The 20,938-nt window shown below is 41.5% G+C and overlaps 1 protein-coding gene across 1 annotated transcript in view; it reads right to left on the reverse strand.

Annotated features, from left to right (window-relative positions):
* Positions 1–14,709, reverse strand: part of paqr4a (progestin and adipoQ receptor family member IVa) — a 31,411-nt gene extending 16,702 nt beyond the window's left edge. The window contains exon 1 of the mRNA XM_061225120.1: positions 13,685–14,709. Coding sequence (XP_061081104.1) covers positions 13,685–13,850 — 166 coding nt within the window. The 5' untranslated portion in view covers positions 13,851–14,709. The remainder of the gene's footprint in view (positions 1–13,684) is intronic.
* Positions 14,710–20,938: the final 6,229 nt, after the last annotated feature.

Consider the following 20,938-nt stretch of genomic DNA (forward strand, 5'->3'; position numbering starts at 1 on the left):
CAATATAGGGGCTATACCACAAATGCAAACCACTCATCAGTAGTAAAATTGTAGTAAAATGTATTTCACCTGAAGGGAAGCTGCAGTAAAAGCCTGGAGAAGCATCACAAAAGAAGAATGCAACAGTTTGGTGATGTCAATGGGTCGCAGGCTTGATGCTTGCAATAACTGAAAGGGATATGATACCAAATATTCATTGTTATTTACTTTCATTTATTTAAATACTCACTGGTCCAATACTTTTGCTCTCCTAAAAATTGGGTGGTCTCATACCAAATGTGCTATGTTCTAAGTAGTTTAACAAATCTAGATGTAAATACCAGGAAATAAAAGCTGAAATTCTGAACTCTTTTCTCGTGTTCATTTTTTGATCTCAACCAAAATTGCATTCAGTGTATTGCAAAAACAAAGGAATTTACCTTGCTGTACCAATACATTTGTAGGGGATTTTGAAATGTCTGTTCAACACTGGTAGAGGGCGAATATCCCATTTCAGGTGTGCACACTAAAGCAGTCCCAGTCAGCATGAGTTAGCTGTAGCTCTGAGATCACTTTCAGCACATCACTTGTGTAGTAAAAAGTGATGTCAGCAGGATGGGTGTCCAAGTGAAGCTATTTTATTCTTCCCAAATGTTGCATGCAGCTCACCCCAATCTCATCACCAATTACCTGATGAACCTGTCCCACAAACGCAAAATAAATTGCTATTCAAACTTGCATTATAGTTCATCAAGATGTATTCCCTCTCTTTTCTTTTTGCAAGTTATGCTCCTCTTGCAGCCGGGTCATTTTTTAAACATGCTGATTTTCTAATATTTTAAAAATGATAACCATGAAAAAGGTTTGAAAGTTCATTACATCTTTTACTTAAAACTAATAAACATTATCTATACATTTTAGAGCTTTAAATAACATTATTTATTTAATATTGTGACATTCCTTGCAGCCACCTGACTTTTGCAACAAATTTCAAATTAAACAGGCTTCTGCTTGGATGCCTGTACTAGCTTTTGCCATTGCTATAAAATTCATACATATATATATTTTAATAGTATAAAGAGCTTTATGATAAAATAACATTTTCCTTGTTTTAGATTGGTTGTACCACCTGACATGGAAAGTGTTACCAGCCTACCTACGAGTTGAAAGTACCTATTTTTATCGATATTTGAGAGAGATCTACAAACTTTTTCACTCTGTCATGAAGGTCACTTGGGGTCCTCTTGATGATGCAATATCCTGTTCACTGTTTGACCTCTTCACTTTGTAATAAAAGTCCCATGTTTACGGTTGTGCCACCCTGACATTTGAGAACATACAAATAGTTTTGTCACGTTTCAGGTCTGTCTCGCCATGTTTTATGTTTATTCATGTTGTCTTAGTCACGTAGTGTCTTCATGTATTATGTTAGTCTAGGTTCGTCATGTTGTTTAGTTATGTTTCATTACGATTTATTTTCTTGTCATGTTTAGTTATGTCTCGTTACGATTTATTTTCTTGTCATGTCTAGTTATGTTTTCGTACGATTATATTCCTGGTTATGTTTAGTGGTTATCGTCTTAGTTTCGCGTTGTGTCATGTTTTCATTTATGTTTATTGTTACGTTTACTGGTCACGGTTTTTGCATACACTTTTACATGTTTTTCCGCAAACCTTGCGTTCCGCCTTTTCTCTCTCTCTCCTTCTGTCATTCACTTCCTATTGTTTCTATTTGTCTATTTTACTAATTTACTAATGCTAGGGCAGGATAGGTTTATTACTAACGATTACTAATCTCCTTGTTAAACTTGTCATCCATCGCACCTGTTTTCCATTTCCTTGCTACGCTCTAACTAATTGTCTACACCTGTCTACACCTGCATTTATAGCCCAGTCGCGCAACTGTCGCCTGTTTACCGACCATCGTTCATTGATTTCTGTTTTGTTGACCACCGCTTGTTTTTGACTACGTCCTCGCCTACCGTTTTTGTACTTTTGCTTCGCTGTTTGTTTCATGGTTTCGACTCCCGCTTCGCCCACGACTACGCCTCTGCCTGCCGTCCGTCTGTTCATCTGCCCCGCTGACAGCTCTCCCGCTACCGGACCTCCCTGCACGTCTACCGACTACGAGTTTGCCTCTTCCCTCGGCACCGTGCTTTTTGTTTGTTTACTTTTTGTTTGGCTGGATCTACGTGTATGGACTTTGCTTGTGTTGACTACTCTCCTGGGATTCGTCCCGAATAAAGCCCTGAGGGGTCTTTATATTACTATTGTTTCTGAGTCGTGCATTTTGGGTCCAACCCCCACGCACCCGTCTCAGAACAATTTCGCCACTATGGACCCTGCTGACTCAACTGCCATGTTCCACGCCCTCCAGGAACAAGGAGCCATCGTCCGGCTGCATTCACAAGGAATCTCCGAGCTTCACCTGGAGATTCGTGAACTGTGTGCGGAGATGAGGAGGCTCGCCATCGCAGTCCGGCCACAACCACAGGAGGAACCCACCCACCCACTTCCCCGGCGGTCAACCCCTCGGGAGCCTGGCAATTCCGGGAGCCCCAACAACCCCCTCCGGAGAGGTTCGGTGGAGAACCTGAGAGGTGCAAGGCGTTCCTACTCCAATGCGAGTTTGTTTTCAAGCAACAGCCCCAGACCTACAACAGCGACGACTGTCGGATAGGCTATGTGATGGGGCTACTCAAGGGGAGGGCGTTGGATTGGGCTACGGCGGTGTGGTCCGGGGATTCTTTTCCTCCTCGTTACCCAGTCTTCGCCGATGAGATTCGGAAGGTGTTCCAACACGCATCCAGCGACCAGGAGCCATCCCAGAGACTGATTGCTCTGCGCCAGGGACGGAAGACCGCGGCAGATCACTCCATCGACTTCCGCACCCTCGCGGCGTCTACTAGTTGGAACGATGCAGCATTGGCGAATCTCTTCCTGGCCAGCCTGAGTGAGACGCTCCAGGACGAGTTGGCGCGACTGGACCCCATAACCCAGCTCGACCAACTCGTGCGCACCACGATCCGCCTGGACAACCGTGCCAGACAACGCCGGTTGGACATATAATCATGCCATAGTTTTTTATTGTCATTAAAATACCATTTTTAATAGTTTTCTTAGTCTGTACATTTGAGATGGGGGTTTGAGATGCCAAACGTAAAATAATATTTATTATTTGAATGTAGCGAAAATGTATCCAAACTAAATAGGTTTTATAGAATAAAGTCATACATGTCATGAATTGAATAAATTATTTTAAAAGGAAATAATTCACAAAAATGTCATGTCATTGACCCTTATGCCTTATGCAAACTCAGCAACCAGTTCTCCTCAAATCCTACCCGTATAACCACCTGTCTGTTACAGTCAAGAGAGCAGTACAATAGCTCATTGAAAAAGCTTCCGTCTTTTTCCCAGTGTAGCTATCGGAAAGTTATCACTGTCAGGATGCGGGACAGAGGAACCAATCGCAGATTAAGGGATAAGGAGAATATGGCAGGCTTTATTAAGTAAAGGCAGAACAAGACAAAATTGAGTCCAAAAACCAGGAAGTCAGTCCAAACAGGGCAGAGGTACAGAAATCCACAATCCAAGAATACAGAATCCAAAGAGCCAGGCAGGGGTCGACAACAAGAAAACCAAAAACAGAACAGAGCAGAATGCAAACCGGTAAAAAGGACAGAAAACAGAGGCTAGAACTGACAGCAAAAACCTAACACAGGTAAACAGAATGGACAAACTGGCAACCAAAGAACAAAACAGGCAGGCTTAAATATACAACAAATGAACTATATTAACAGGTTTGGGAGCTGGGGAACAGATGACAAAAGACAACGAGAAATGGCTGGGACAAGACAGGAAGGAAATCCATATGGGGGGGGGGGGAAACGTAATGGGGAGAGAGGTAAAACAAGGACTGGAGAAAGAAAGGAAAAACTATAGGAAAAGGAGCACGCACTGGCATGCCTGGCATGGATTTCAGTTCTGCAGTGACAGTGTTATGTTCAGTGGTCGAGACAGAAAAATAAAAGCAAGGTTATTGTATGAACTGTATGATATCCAGTCATTTTCTTCCAGCAAACATAATTAATGTCATGGTTGGCAATACATTTTACATTATAACTGTTTTTCAATCAGATTTTTGAACATATCTTTAAGAATTTTTATCAGCTCATAAACAGGAAATCACACCTGTTATTTTTTGAATGCTTGATAAAAATCGCATTTCCATTTTTATCTTCCTCAGAGATTTGACCGAAGCAAATTCTGTAAAACTGCAACTGTACATTTTTCATCCTTCAGACAAAATGCTCAGACTGATGACAGATCAAAAATGTTATCTTACTGTTTAAATCCTTCATTACGAGTGGTAGGCTTGCATTTTGAACACTGATCAACAGGTCTGACGTATTCTTAGTGGCACGATTTAAGCTTATTTAATGTTCAAATGTTAAATTGAACCAGATTATCTGAATCACAAAGAACTATAAACCGGCTCCTTGTTCATCTCACTTGCATAAGAAGGTCTCACATTGAATAAAATCAGCAAATATGAATGTGAATGCAATATGAAAATGTCAAAATTTAGACAAAAACACAAGGTCTGAAGTTATCTGAAAATACGTTCCTTCACAAATAACATGTTGCAAGTTTTCACTCCCCCTTTCCTCATGTTTCACCACCTGGATAAAAGGACATTTTACAAATGAGCACTGATATTTGTTTACAGATGGGACCAATATAAATTTCTAAGTCTACTAAAAGTCAACATGTCTGAGATTCTAAACAGGCTGAAGAACATGTTATATCTATTCACACTTATCTGGATAAGCATGCAGAAATTAGCTAATGGCAGACAGATTATAGGAACATTTTAAAAAGGAACAAAACCATCAGGAAATATGGCAGTTATCTAATGTTCCAACAAAATAGGGCCAAAAAAGACTAACTTGAGGATTCTGTAAATAATAGACACTTTTCAAAAGGTAAGCATTCATTACAGTTATAACTATTTTGATTTCTATAAGAAAACATAAGCCTGTAATTTCCCCTTTCACAGCACAATGCACATTCAGTATGTGGTGATTGTCTCTTTATTTAACTGCAATTGCTTAAGTTTCAGTGACCAAGCAGATGACCACACCTTTAGCAAGTACAAAACCACAGATTTCAACTGCCAGCCTACAACCGACTCAACACTCTGACCTCTTTCTAAGGAACAATATGAAGCCCATTACATAGAATGAAAGCACTATTTGGACATTTATAATTCATGGCATGCATAGCTTCTCACATAATAGGGGTAATATTCTGTCACTAATTTACAAATTGGAGGTGTCTAATAATAATGAATGACTTACAATTCCAAGGTTACAATTACCTCATGAATAGAGCTAAAACTAGAATACTAGCATCCCCTGTAAGGGAGCGGGGTCAGAGGACCAAACGCATGGGTCCTAAACGTTACTCACAAGCTGTGCAGATCTTATCGCAGCTACACCAGGGACTGAACCACCATCCTAGCAGGTCCCAACCATGTACCTTAACCACTACGCTAAAGGTTGCAAACATGTGTGTTAGTACTGGGCTCGGCATGGGGTTGTGCACTCAAATTCCATGGTCACGCTATATTTGCCTGATATTTGCCGGGTTTATTTTACCATAAGTGACTGGTCTAATGATTTTACTTCCCTGCTAATACAGGTCTCTACAATTTGATATATTTTTATATAACGGTAAACTTGCATTTTATATGCCAAGGCATTTTATATGGTGCAGGACAAATGAGATTAACGTGTCCATTTTTCACTGAAAACAGGTCGTTTTCGTTTTCAATATCTGATGGATAAATAGCCTAATGATAATGTATTGCTTTATTTATTTTTATGTAGATACCGCATAGTGGAAAATGAAGTTAAGTTTGCCGGTTGAATTCACGTGTCAACGAATAAACACTATCGTCCTATAGGATTCAATTCCTTAGAGTTTGCATTCTTAACCCTCTGAAATGGCCGCCGATTGCGTGCTTGTACGACTGTAGCTTGTGGACAGCGTACTGTAAGATTTCGTGCAACATTTGCCGAGTGATTACGTTACATTACATTAATGCCATTTGGCAGACGCTTTTATCCTGAGCAACGTACAACAAAGTGCAAAGTGCATACCTATAACCAGGGATAAGTGCGCTGAAAGACCCTTGAGGGAAGTACAATTTCAACTGCTACCTGTACAACAAAGGACCAGGGCCTATGCTTTGATGTATTGCTTTGTTTATTTTTATGTAGATACAGCATAGTGGAAGGCTACATTCAGGTTGCCGGTAGTTTGAATTTGCATGTCAACGAATAAACACTAATCTTCTGTGAACCTTAAGAAATGACATAAAGCCATAAGTCAACCAATAGGTTAGCTACAGAAATTATTTGATAACTCTAATACTGTAGCATTCAATTCCCTGTAGTGTTTGTATTTTAAACCCCCTGAAATGGCCAGGTTGCTTGCTCGAACTGCTGAAGCTTGTTGATTTCCAGTTTAAAATAGTTTAGAATCGCAATAATACACCTAGTGATGAATGTGCATTTCTTTTAAACTGAGCTTACCATTTCACCAATAGGTTTCAATAGGTTATCCGTTTTTTGTTACCGTTTACAAATCAGTTTCGGTTAACCAGTTAAATGTTTAACCATTCACACCCCTAACGATCATATTGGTAAATACATGTGCTATGTTGCAGGTTTTCTTTGTGTTTGTATGAATATTCAGTAACACTCATTTGTAAGTTCCCACTCTGTTCTGAATTTACGATTCTAACCATTACATCTCAACATAATACCTCTGTGTTTTTGTCTTAGATGTAGGCTAGTTGGTAAAGAGGCATCTTTGTTTGTAGGTTATATGATGAAACTATGCCACATTTCCAAACAATTTTTACTTTTATTTTATTTTCAGAGATGAAGATGCAGAAGAATCACCAAGTACACCACCAGCTGAGAATCAACTCACAGATGGTACCCAAGGAATCCGTTTGTGAATGGCATCTTCATTGTATGTAGTTTGTTTGGTGATTTCAATAAATTCCTGAAACCAAATAGCTCAGTAACAGTATTGCCTTGTGGAAAGGCTTTGTCTTAGAGGTAGGGAGGGGGTCAGGCCAGGTGTGAAAAGCCTACGGGGGCGACATGGCTCAGGCAGTAAGAGCAGTTGTCTGGCAGTCGGAGGGTTGCCGGTTTGATCCCCCGCCCGGGCTGTGTCGAAGTGTCCCTGAGCAAGACACCTAACCCCCAAATGCTCCTGACGAGCTGGTCAGCGCCTTGCATGGCAGCCAATCGCCGTCGGTGTGTGAGTGTGTGTATGAATGGGTGAATAAGAAGCATCAATTGTACAGCGCTTTGGATAAAGGCGCTATATAAATGCCAACCATTTACCATTTACCTACTTACATGGCAGGACCGTATACCACATAAATATTCATTGAAGAAAGGCATTTAACCCTCCCATAGTCAGGTGCACGAATGTCCAATTTGAGATAGAGCCCAGAACTATCACTAATATCACTGCAGTTAAACAAAACTGCATCCATATAAAGCACAGGTGTCCAGTCTTATCCAGAAGGGCTGGTGTGGCTGCAGGTTTTAGTTTTAGCCCAGTACTAAGACACCTGATTCTACCTAAAGTCTTGACTGAAGACAAAGATTAGTTAATTTGTTGAATCATTTATATTACGATTCAATTAGTTGATGACACAAAGCAGGGGACAATCATGCTAAAACAATGCAGAGTTCAGGGCATTGCTCAAGGGCCCAACAGCAGTGCAGATGTTACCATGACTCCATCAGGGCATGAACCACCAACCTTTCGAATCCCAGTCATGTACCTAAGCCACTAAGCTACAGGCTGCCCCATTTATTATGAATAAAATGAATATACACTCAGTGAGCACTTCATTAGGTAATTAATAGACTTATTTTTTAGACTGATTGGTCTTCTGCTGCTGTAGCCTATTCACTGAAGAGGTTTGATGCGTTGTGTGTTCAGAGATGCTCTTCTACATACAGCTGTTGTAATGTGTGGTTATTTACATTACTGTCACCTTCCTGTCAGCTTGACCAGTCTGGCCCTGCTCTGACGTCTCTCATTAACAAGGTGTTTCTGTCTGCAGAACTGCTGCTCACTGGATTTTTTTTGTTTTTTCACACCATTCTCTGCAAACTAGAGACTGTTGTGCGTGAAAATCACAGTAGATCAGCAGTTTCTGAGATGCTCAAACCACCCTGTCTAGCACCAATAATCATTCCATGATCAAAGTCACTTAGATCACATTTCTCCCCCATTCTGACATTTGGTCTGAACAACAGCTGAACCTGCATGCTTTTATGCATTCAGTTGATGCTAAATGATTTGCTGGTCTACCTAATAAATTTAGTGTATATTTTAATAAAAAAATTTTGTGCAAGTTAAATTTCTAATTTGGTCATTTCCCACTGCTTCTAACAAAATATCACACCCCTGTACAACATTTAAAAATACTCCAGCAGGTCCATGGAAGTAGTATTCAAACTGACCTTAACACATTTCATCAACTAGATTACTGAGGTGGTGCAAATGGGTTAATCGTTTGAGAAGGTGCATGTAATGCCGTGGGTTCGGAGGACTAAGTGCGACCATGAGGTCAGACCGTGAAGTAATAAAGTGCAATTAAATAATGAAAAGGTTCCCAGGCAAACTGCCAACATAAAGCTACCCTGAAGGAAAGGAGTGAGAATAAGAAACCAAAATAAAGTGGGGGACTTCTGACACACGACCAAGACCAACCAAATAACCCTCTGCCTCACGCTCCTCTAGTAATCCCAGGAACGAACATCTGAGGCGAGGAACAACAGGTAGAAAACGTGACTGCCTATTCAAGAGAGAATTTTAGATAGAGAGATCAAACTGCCGAAAATAAGGTTGAGCAGTCTCAGCGCTAATAACCTGACCAAGGGAGGCGATGAAAGCCAATCTATACACTTGGTTACCTAGCTACAGGAAGATCCAGGATTCATTTTACTTCTACAAGCGTTCCCGTCTTCCCACTACCGGATATCTTGCATAGTGAATAACTAAAGAGTGACGAACGATATTCACCAGCTGACTCTGCCTCCAGCTCTGCTAACACTGAACGAGCTGATAACCCAGGCGAGAGGAGGTTTCAGTTAGTGAGATCAAACTGCCGAAAATAACGTCAGACAGCAAGTCTTCTAGCTAGGAACCCGACCAAAGTGTCAATAGGTTCCCCAGTCCCTACGCTACCCCTATAGCTAAGAAGGTTCTTGAAATCATTCCAGTCCTCCGGGTACCTCTTTACCGGCTTTGTGAATGATAGAACGTGAAGTGTAACACAAAAGCCCCAGGTCTAGGAAAGACTGGGCTTATATAGATCAGAAACACCTGTTCACGATTCACAAGAGATTACCTACTTTGTGAGGGAGACATGAATGTGACAGGAGGGCCCTCTCGCAGCCCCAAGAGGTAATGCCCAACTGAGCTAGGCAACCCTGACAAGGCATGGCAAAGAGAGTATCACAACCCCTAAGCTGGCAGAGGACTGAAGTACCATGTGAGGGGAAGCAAGCTTGTGGCTCTAATTATATCCAGAACAATCAGCTCATTAGCGACAACAGTTCCTTATTTTGTAACATGTGGGTGATAAAACAAGTGTGGGGAGACCACATCTGCTCTGCATTTTGGAAATCCACATACAACAAGAAATAAGGTAATGTCAATGTCCTTTTCATGACAAGTGTCCAGCGGACCAAATGCATAACAATTTCTCATTATAAAAATGTGCTCAGCGAAATGTCGATAGAATGTCCATTGTTTACTAATAATTTCTCTGCAGCAATTAGCATTACATTACATTACATTACATTACATTGCATTGTTGTCCCTTTCACCGTTGCATACTTCTACAAAAACACTTGTACATAGAAATCCTATATATCTACGTCTTGTATAGGTTCTCTCGAACAAGATGAGCCCAAGTACACCATCTCTGACCAGTAATGTAATGTAATGTAGTGGGAGAGTATATGCGTTACCCCCATCCGTGTGTAAGAAAATTCAGTGTAACTTCAGCTCATCAAAGAACTGACTACGGGAATGTTATAGAAGTGATAATTTAAAAGCATTTTAGCTAATGACATTACATTTCCCACAATGTATAAGTTGTTAGGCTTGCAAGACAACACAGCACGAAACTGTAGCATTTTCAATGAGTTTCAATGAATCTCTTGTCTGAGTGAATATTTCTGAGGAAGAGAGTGGAAACACCGCTGACAACACAATAGAGGGCTTTTCATTTAGATTACATTTACATTACATTTGGCAGACGCTTTTAATCCAAAGCGATTTACAAGTGCATAGGTTCTTCCACAAGTTATAGCATCACATCCATAACTAGTAAAATACACATGAAGTGTTGTTCTAAACATATAGTCATCATAAGTGCAAGTTTTTTTTTTTGGGTTAGACACGAGGGATAGGGATATCAGAAAGGGGGGGGGGATCAGGAGGTAGGAGTAAGGTAGTTTGAAAAGGTGTTTTTAGTCTGCGTCGAAATAGGGGGAGAGATTCTGCTGTCCTGACAGTGGTAGGCAAGTCATTCCACCACTGAGGAACCAGAACGGAAAACAGGCGTGAACGTGCAGCTCGACCGCCAGGTGCTCTTAGTGAGGAAACTATAAGGCGACCAGAGCTGGCAGACCGGAGTAGTCCAGCTGGGGAGTAGGGAGTGATTAAGGATTGGATGTAAAATGGGGCAGTCCCCTTAGCAGTCTGAAATGCCAACACTAGGGCCTTGAATCGGATGCGTGCGGCAATAGGAAGCCAGTGGAGGCCAATGAGGAGCGGGGTGACATGAGCCAACCTGGGCTGACCGGTGATCAGGCGGGCTGCAGCATTCTGGACCAGCTGGAGGGGCTTGATGGCACAAGCTGGGAGACCGGCTAGGAGGGAGTTGCAGTAATCCAGGTGGGAAATGACGAGCGCCTGGACTAGGAGCTAGGGACTAGGGCTTTCTCCGTTAGGAGATGACGGATACGGCAAATACTGCAGAGGAAGAACCTGCAGGTTCTGGCAGTGGAGGATACTTGTGGAGCCAGGGTGAGGCAGTCATCAAGAGTCACCCCAAGATTCTTTGCCGTATGGGAGGAGGAAACTACAAAGTCCTCAGCAGTCAGTGAGAGGTTGATTGTCAGAGAGGACTTACGAATGCCATCGACCTTTTCAAAAAAGGAGACAAAGTCATCATGTGTGAGTGATGAGGGAGGTGGGGGGGAGGGGGGGCCAGAAGAGAGGAGAAGGTTGAAAACAGTTTGCAGGGATTAGAGGCGGCCGCGTTAATTTTCGAGTGAAAGAAAGAAGATTTATCTAGAGAGACAGAGGAATAGGAGGGATGATAGGAGGGCATGGAAGGAAGCTATATCACTGGGGAGACAGACCTTTTCCATTTTCTCTCTGCTGCCCGCAGTTTGGTTCGGACAGCTCGTAGAGCATCAGAAAGCCAAGGACTGGGGGGGGGAGGCCCAAGCTAGTTTGGTAGTGAGGGGACACAGAGAGTCAAAGGAAGATGAGAGGGAGGAGCGTTGTAGCAGCATCATCGGGAGACAGTCGCGAGAAAGACTCCGCGGATGGTAGGGAGGAGAGAATTGTAGATGAGAGGGTGGAGGTAAACAGGTGGCGTAGGTTCCACCGACAGGTGACAGTGGATGGTGGGAGAGATGGATGGGTGTTAGAGGAGCGTGGAAGAGAAAAAGAGATGAAGGAGTGGTCAGATATATGGAGTGGTGTTACAGAGAGGTTGGTTGTTGTGCAGCTCCTTGTGAAGATGAGGTCAAGAAGGTTGCCTGTTTTGTGGGTGGGAGAGGAAAGTGTGAGGGTAAGGTCAAAAGAAGAAAGGAGGGAGAGAAAGGTAGACTGGGTGGACTCTGAGTTGGACTCTGAGTTGAGGTTGAAGTCACCCAGGAGGATTTCAGTCACATGACCCCATTTTATATCGGTGGGCATCTAAATACATTCTCAAGAAATGTTCTTAATATTCAGTATGCTTATAAATAAGGAGCCAGCCTGGTTTTGAATAATAAATAGCATGTGAAATCATGGAATGTGTTTGACTTCATGGGGGTTGGGTGTTTCACAAAAACATCAATCAATGGAGATCCATGAATTTATTAGTAAACAAGATAGTATTATTATGGATTATTGTATTCATTTTTTATGATCATCTCAACCTGTTGCTGTCTGAGGAAAGCTTTAAGTAGAGGAAGTTTGGACAGAGAGGTAGGGGGATGGTGACAGGAGGGGGGGGGGGGGGGAGTGCAAAAGTGTTGTACAGTTTAGAAAGCAAAATACATTATTTTACACACCATAAGCAAAATAAATTATTTTACACACCAGGCCAGTTTTACTGTGTATATAAATATTTAGTTAATACGTTTTTTCATGTTACTTAAAACATTCTGCAACACATGTTTTATAATCGTGCTGTGTGTAGTGATGATATTTTCCATTATTGGGGGAATATAACTCAAGAGGATGTTGACATGGTTTCAGTTTTTACTAGTGGAAATTCTAATATCTGCATTGAAATTCTAACGAGTAAAAATTCCAGGTCCACATATCCATAATTCAATTTTGACAAGTAACAATACTATTCAAGATACATCTAATGCCATTATGACTAGTTGTAATAACATTAAAAGATAAAAACGACTTAGCATATAACAGCACCAGGAAAAGATTACGTTTCAACTTTCAACAAAGTGTGTTAAAAACTCCCCCATTGTTACACATGAATAGTACATTTATAACACACAAGTAACTTTGATATAAAATGTGTAAGTAACCCTACAGTAATAACACAAAAAGTGTGCCGGAGTAGTAACACATCCTTTTGAGAGTGCACAGTGGAAGCAGAGAGGAATTGTCATTTCAGTAGTCAACAAAGACATTTTTTACATGGTGTGTATGTAGTGTATGTAAATACGTGAGTCTGTGGAGCAGTTGAGCTAAAGAAGTAGGCTACCTGGCTCGGGGGCACGCCACGTCAGTGTCGCTCGCAGAATACAATCGCCTACATTACCGCTCCATGTTCCCTCACACGGGACTTTTTCAACGCATTTACCTGCTACTATCAGCCGCCGTGTGGTAGCAGCGCCAGATGTGTCCGGCTGAAGCTCTGTCCAGCTCCGCTATAGCTGAACAGGCAAACAGAGAACTTCGACCAGGACACACGCGTGGAACAATGAGAGCCGTAACCTTATCTGGTTAATAACGACTGAGCAACGTGTTTAACTACTATACGGATATTCGGATTTAAATGGCTATCATGTTTACGTTAGACACCGAACTTTTACAATGAGAGCGTACTAGCTAGAAAAGCTACTTGATGTTATAAAGTCTTAATAGAGCAACCACGTAGTTACTTTTGTTCTTCTGAGATGTTATTACAATTCGCTGTATTCAAAAGCTATGGAGTTAACTACTGAATCCAATGGCTATTCAATTCGGTCCGATAATACTGCAGCTTCGTAACTGATATCAAACCAACGCAATAAGAGATATATCCCAACAGTAAGACTTGTGAACATATTTTCACAAACGCAATAGTCTAAAAAGCAGGCCACCAAAGTTACAACGTTACAATTATATTTTGTAGATTACTTACCATGTGTGTAAATGTTTCCGAGTTCGTTGTGCAGGTAGAATAGACTTCGGATACAGTCCTGCACTGAAGAGATCGGTCGGTAGCCGGTCAGGACGTATTTGTTGAATTGAAGATGTGGAGGTGAATTCGCCCAGTCCAATAGCCTGGGCCCATTTAAAAATGCCATAGCAGCCGAAATATTATGAGGACACTGCCCTGCCAAAATAGTTGTAAACTACATTTAGCTGGCTACTATATTGGACAGTCCGGTTGCAAAATCGCAATTAAAACAGCCTAAATGGCGAATGGGGAGTGCTTGTTGTGTAGCGAATTACAGCCAGGCTACATTACAGTCAGCTATTTGACCATATATCCATCGAGCCGTAGAAAGAAAATGTAGTGATGAACACAAGTACCGTGCAGCTTTCTTTAAAACCAGAGGTTCTGTCATCCACATGGATTTACAAAGAACAGGTCATCCACATCCATTTTGCGTGTCCTAAATATGCAATGCCCGCTTCATATATTGATAAAAGAATTCACACCCCATAGACACACATGGAATTTATGTCTTGTAGAAAGTATTTCTTCCTGGTAGAACTGAAGCAAAGGAACCAGCTTGATCTGTGTTTCGGCATTCAGTGGATGAGTCCCAGTGCTTGATTTCCAGTAAAGGAATATATATATATATTTGAATTCAATTCCAGTTAGTTTTCCTGTAGATCCTGTCCGCCGATCGAAAGTTGACTGTTTGTAGCAATTAAAAACTGAGAACTACAAAACACTTCCTTGAATTTTCCGAGGAAGAACACCTCCCAGTTTGTACATCACAGCTTGGGTGAACTTATTCGACTCTTTCAAAAAAGAAAACGTGTTTTGTTAGTTAGCAAACTTTAGCTATGGTTGGCAAAGGAGATAACTATGAAAGAAAAAAATGACAAAGTTTTCAGCTGACCAACTGTCATATTTCCAAGGTCGAATCTTCTATGTATATGTGATTAATAAATTAGTCAGCCATCTAGATTAATGCTACGCGTGAGTGAGGTCCGTGTTAGCTGCCGGCCTGTCTTGCTTATGATGCTTAAGTTAATAACCAACGAACAGTTGAAGCTATTATCTAGGTAGATCGCGAGCTATATTGGTATAGATCTGGTTAAATCTGGACACCGGTTGTATTGTGTGGAAGTAGCAAACTCGCTAGCTGTCGTTTCAGTCAACTAAGTTAGCTGGTTTCCGTTGATTTATTTAACAGTAAATATCAGCTAGCTAACCAACGTTACACAATGCAATATCGTTGGAGTGCAATGAAAGTTTGAACAGCCAAATGGCTAAGATATGCTGCTGTCAGACTATTTTACGCAAAAAAAGCGTTTTACGCAGCTAACGTTACAAAATATATAAGCTAGCTAGCTGGTTTCACAGATATGTCAAGCGATGGTAAATAGTCCCATGCCAGCCAACGTTAGCTGTGATTAGTTCGGTAAACAAGATACCCAGTACCTAGCTAACTGGTTAATTGAACGTTCGATAGCGAACTGACCATGAACCATCAGCTAGATGCTATCTAAGTTACCTAGCTAACACCTCAACTGGCTGGACCAGGTGCAGCCTTCAAGATAATGAACCAGCTAACCTAGCTAGCTTTGCGTGCCCTGTAGGTTGCTACACCTTGCTAGCTAACGTTAGTTAGCCATATGGATACTCCAAACACAGGGAACTAGCCAGCAAACATCGGGCACTCTTAGTTAGCTAACCATAAGCCGACCGTGTCATATTTCAGTGACCATAGTAACGCGCATCCTCGCCCAAGAAATGCCTTCCTCCCTGGTTTGGCTAGCTAGCTAGTAAGCTATAGTAATGTCACCAAAACATTTGCTACAGTTTAACAACGTTACCCAGAGCTGCGGAGGGAAACACGCCTGTGATCTAGCGCATAATAGCTACTGTAATAATACCATAAAATGCTCCAAAAAAACCTTCCCATTAGCTAACGTTATCTGAAAACAAATCCGTGCCTGTGTGTTACCGGTGGTAGCAGATGAGCCCAATTCTAGTCTCGTTGCGTGATCGTCTCAGCGATAGGCGTGATTTAAATCTGGAGATATTCAAACAAATAAATGTGGACGTTTTCTTCGGATAGCTAACGCTATAACAAATCGGATATCTCCAGAGTCTCGCCGTCTCCCCTCGTTCCTCATCAGTTTATTTCTGAATCATCGACCGGTTTCCGGTGACACCGGTGGCTTGAGGCTCTATAACTGGCCTGGACTCTCCCACTTCGGCTAATGTCCCGAATCGAACCGCGGCGCTTTAATTCAGGCACTAGCGTGGATTCACAAGAATACAGCTAGAGGAGAGAAGGGGGAGCTGTGTGTGGGGTCGCGTGGGGTTTATATAATTTACGCGGATGAATGAGACAACACATTTTTGGAGTCACTGTATGCTACGAGTTCATCCTAATACTGTACATATACATATTACTTTGAAATATGCCTTAAGCTAGCCTACTGGTTAGCTGACAATTTACTGACGTGCCTAAACAAATGCTCCACTGAAGAACAATTACACTTGTTTAAACAGTTTTGTAGCTGTCTATAATGCAGCATGAATGAACAACGATGTTGTATAGCTACATGTATTGATAATGTTCATTTATATTTTCCATCACAAATCAATTGTTTTTGTTTGTAGGCCTATGTGTTTTACTTAATATTCTAATTAAATTGAAATCTATGTATGCATGTGTAGCTTTCCATTGCTGTTCTTAAGAAACCACATAGCTATCAAACTCGAACCCCAACTAAATCGTGGACATGCATGTTTTATGCTTAATATATCAGAAATACTTGTAAATATACTACTATTATTATAGTAAATATAATAAATATAATACTATTATTATTATTATTATTATTATTATTATTATTATTATTATTATTATTATTATTATTATTACTACCAGTAGTAGTAGTAGTAGTAGTATTACAAGCAGACGCGGTAAATGCACATAGACATGCCACGACACGGGTGTGTGTAGGCTATTCCTCATAGTCAGTGCACATGGATTATTTCACGTCTCCGTTCACTTGCAGAACCCCTTTGCAACTCCCACACATTTTTTTTGTTGCATGCGCTAGGATTCCTAACCTTGGTTAGCCAATCAGAATGGCTTTGGCATGACCATGCGAAGACTCGACCAATTGGAGTGCAGATACATTTCCTGTACAGAACAGAATGCTGACGTCATCATAGATTGAAGCTAACTCGGATTTATAACTGGTAATAGTGGAGACTTAATGCCTTTGAATAATGTAGGCTACTGTTTAGCTTTGCATAACCTTGGAATGTGAAAATGCTAATCGTACATATTTATAAATTCAAATGAATACTAACATTGACAGTAAATTAACATTTCATTCTTTTGACGAATGACATCAAACAGTACAGAAAATATTGGGTGCTTTAAAAAAAACCTTTCAATCTTACTGCATTTCCTTCACTATGTTATCATCTGAGTTAAAAAGGAAAAATAGAAAAAACAGCTTAGTCGCCTATCTGTCCATCCGGATAATTTCACTGAAATGTTTTGTATTTTCTAAGTGTTTGCTGTAGTGTGGGTCCTGTGGCATCAGTGTGGCAAAAATTATTTTGCATGAGAAAAATTCCACGGAATGCTGTTTAATGACTTCAATATAACAACTTATTTGCAACATTCTTTATTAAAGCACATAGCAGCTTTGGCATTCATGGTTGATATATGAACAGGGTGTTCATTTATGTCATAGTGCTTGAATTAATAAACAACCCACAGTACCTGGAAGCAGGTTGATTACTGAACCCACAGTACCTGGAAGCAGGTTGATTACTGAACCCACAGTACCTGAGAGCAGGTTAATTACTGAACCCACAGTACCTAAAAGCAGGCTAATTACGGAACCCACAGTACCTGCAAGCAGGTTAATTACGGAACCCACAGTACCTGCAAGCAGGTTAATTACGGAACCCACAGTACCTGCAATGTCATGTTTCATGTCTGTCATGTCATGTTTTATGTTTAGTTATTGTCTTGGTTATGTTATTGTCATGTCATGTATTATGTTAGTCTAGTCTCACCACGTTTTTATGTTTCATGTCATGTTATGTTTCAGGTTTAGTTGTTACGATTGAATTGTTAGTTTTGCCATGTCATGTTATATAGTTTATTATCATTGTTTTGCAAACTGGTTATGTCACAATTTATGTTCCATGTTATGTTGTACTGTTCATTGATTTAGCATACACTTTTTCATGTCTTTCTGCAAACCTTGCATTCCTGCTTTCTCTCTCTCCCTTTCTGTCACTCACACCCTAATTGTTTCAATTTCCCTTGTCTATTTACTAACCTACTAATGCTAGATCAGGATTGGGTAATACTAACATTCTAATCATGTGTTCATGTTACCTTACGTTTCTTGTGCATGTCATTACTAATTTACTAATGCTAGGGCAGGATAGGTTTATTACTAACGATTACTAATTACCTCGTTAACTTGTCCATTTACTTTGTCCGTTTATTGACCATTGCCTGCCTGTACCACGTCTTTGCCTGCTGTTTTTCTACTTTTGCCCCGCGGAGCAGACTTCGGTCTTGACTCTCGCGCCGTCATGGACCCTGAGCCTGCCTACCGCCTGCCTGTACTTCTGCCTCTTGGACCGCTTTCCTGTCTACCGGATTTCCGCATGGTGTACTGACTACGAGACTGCCTTCTCCCTCGGTACTGCGCTTTGGTTTTCTGGCTGGATATTTACGTGTACGAACATTGCTTGTTTTTGGCTACGCTCCCTGGATATTCCCCAAATAAAGCCCTGACGGGATTTTACAACACTACAGTTTCTGAGTCGTGCATTTCAGGTCCAAACCCCCCCATGCACCCGTCTCATCCAAGCAGGTTAATTACTGAACCCGCAGTACCTGAGAGCTGGTAACTTACTGAACCCACAGTACCTAAAAGCAGGTTAATTACCGAACCCACAGTACCTAAAAGCAGGTTAATTACCGAACCCACAGTACCTAAAAGCAGGTTAATTACTGAACCCACAGTACCTAGAAGCAGGTTCATTACTGAACCCACAGTACCTAAAAGCAGGTTAATTACTGAACCCACAGTACCTGAAAGCAGGTTAATTACTGAACCCACAGTACCTGAAAGCAGGTTAATTACTGAACCCACAGTACCTAAAAGCAGGTTAATGACTGAACCCACAGTACCTGAGAGCAGGTTAATTACTGAAGTCCTCAAACAGTCACCCCCAGATGTGACCCACGACTCTCCAAGGAGACCTCACCTTTGGTTCCTTTCTGTCATAACTGTCTGCCAGTGATTGAGGAATAAAGCTAATTGCATTTTACTTGGGAGCTGGTGACTGCAACTGGATGGGATGGCTTGCAACAGCAGACATTCAGGTGAAATGTGAGAGCAATAAACTGTCACATAGTCTGAAAAAGCATTTCATGTTTTGATGGATGAGCCTCTGCTCTTGACCTTTGTAACCAGTTACAACATCAGTGTGTTAAAACAATCACATAAAACTGAAAGTGCAAATAACATGAATTTGCCAAATGAGTCATTCTTTTGCTGTTTATTAAAAACCTGAATTACAGTATGCTAACAATGCACACACTTGGGCTACCTGACATAAATATTGTCAAAATGTGGCTGTATATGATATTAAATCTTTATTAGGATATAGAAGGCTGAAAGGGCCTTATACTGCAATAAAAGCTTGGCTAAGGGACACAGACCATGACCTTTGACTGCGTAACCGTGGTAAAGAGTGCTGAACCTGCCTTCCACTGCGTAACCGTGGTAAAGAGTGCTGAACCTGCCTTCCACTGCGTAACCATGGTAAAGAGAGCTGAACCGATGGACGTTTTCCATCTTGAATCACTGTCTACTGATTTTCAACAACTCATTGGTGATTCTACTCTTCATTCTGATGAACTTGGACTACGATTTAGGCATTTAGCAGGACTACCAGACCAGAGAGGCAAACTACCTGCTGCTACAATGCCAGACCCAGGCCCCAGCAGCAGTCCAGCCGCTGGGCCAGACGCCACACATCACAGTGGCAAGACTGTAAACCACGCAAAGGTTATATGGGACTCAAAGACCAAACCAAAGGGTACTGTTGGTGGACACTTGAACATCTAATGCATTATTACCTTATTGGCATTTGGTGGACGCTCTTATCCAGAGCAATGTACAGTTGATTAGACTAAGCAGGAGACAATCCTCCCCTGGAGCAATGCAGGGTTAAGGGCCTTGCTCAAGGGTGCAACAGCTGTGCGAATCTTATTGTGGCTACACCGGGTTTAGAACCACCAACCATACGTGTCCCAGTCATTTACCTTAACCACTACGCTACAGGCCGCCCGTATATCGAAAACAGATCAAGTTTAACACCTACTGACGGACTCCAATTTTGACTATCTATGTCTAAGTGAATCTTGGTTAAACAGCTTGGAAAAAACAGCTTAGTCGCCTATCTGTCGATCCAGATAATTTCACTGAAATGTTTTGTATTTTCTACGTGTTTGCTGTAGTGTGGGTCCTGTGGCATCAGTGTGGCAAAAATGATTTTGCATGAGAAAAATTCCACGGAATGCTGTTTAATGACTTCAATATAACAACTTATTTGCAACGTTCTTTATTAAAGCACATAGCAGCTTCGGCATTCATGGTTGAGATATGAACAGGGTGTTCATTTATGTCATAGTGCTTGGATTAATAAACAACCCACAGTACCTGGAAGCAGGTTGATTACTGAACCCACAGTACCTGGAAGCAGGTTGATTACTGAACCCACAGTACCTGAAAGCAGGTTGATTACTGAACCCACAGTACCTGGAAGCAGGTTGATTACTGAACCCACAGTACCTGGAAGCAGGTTGATTACTGAACCCACAGTACCTGAAAGCAGCTACCCCCTGCTGACCCCCTGCCCTAACTGAGGCCTGGATCACACCTGACAACACCGCCACTCCCGCTGCCCTCTCATCCTCCTTCTCCTTCTCGCACACTCCCCGGCCTTCTGGCCGTGGTGGTGGTACTGGTCTTTTAATTTCCCCCTCGTGGAAATTCTCTGTTCTCCCCCTCTCTGACCTGTCCATATACACTTTTGAATTCCATTCTGTTGCAGTATCCTACCCTACTAACCTTTTTATTGCAGTCATCTATCGCCCTCCAGAGCCCCTGGGAAGCTTCCTTGATGAGCTAGACACCCTTCTCAGCTCCT

The sequence above is a fragment of the Conger conger genome, chromosome 16, assembly GCF_963514075.1.
Source record: "Conger conger chromosome 16, fConCon1.1, whole genome shotgun sequence".
Classification (NCBI taxonomy): Eukaryota; Metazoa; Chordata; class Actinopteri; order Anguilliformes; family Congridae; genus Conger; species Conger conger.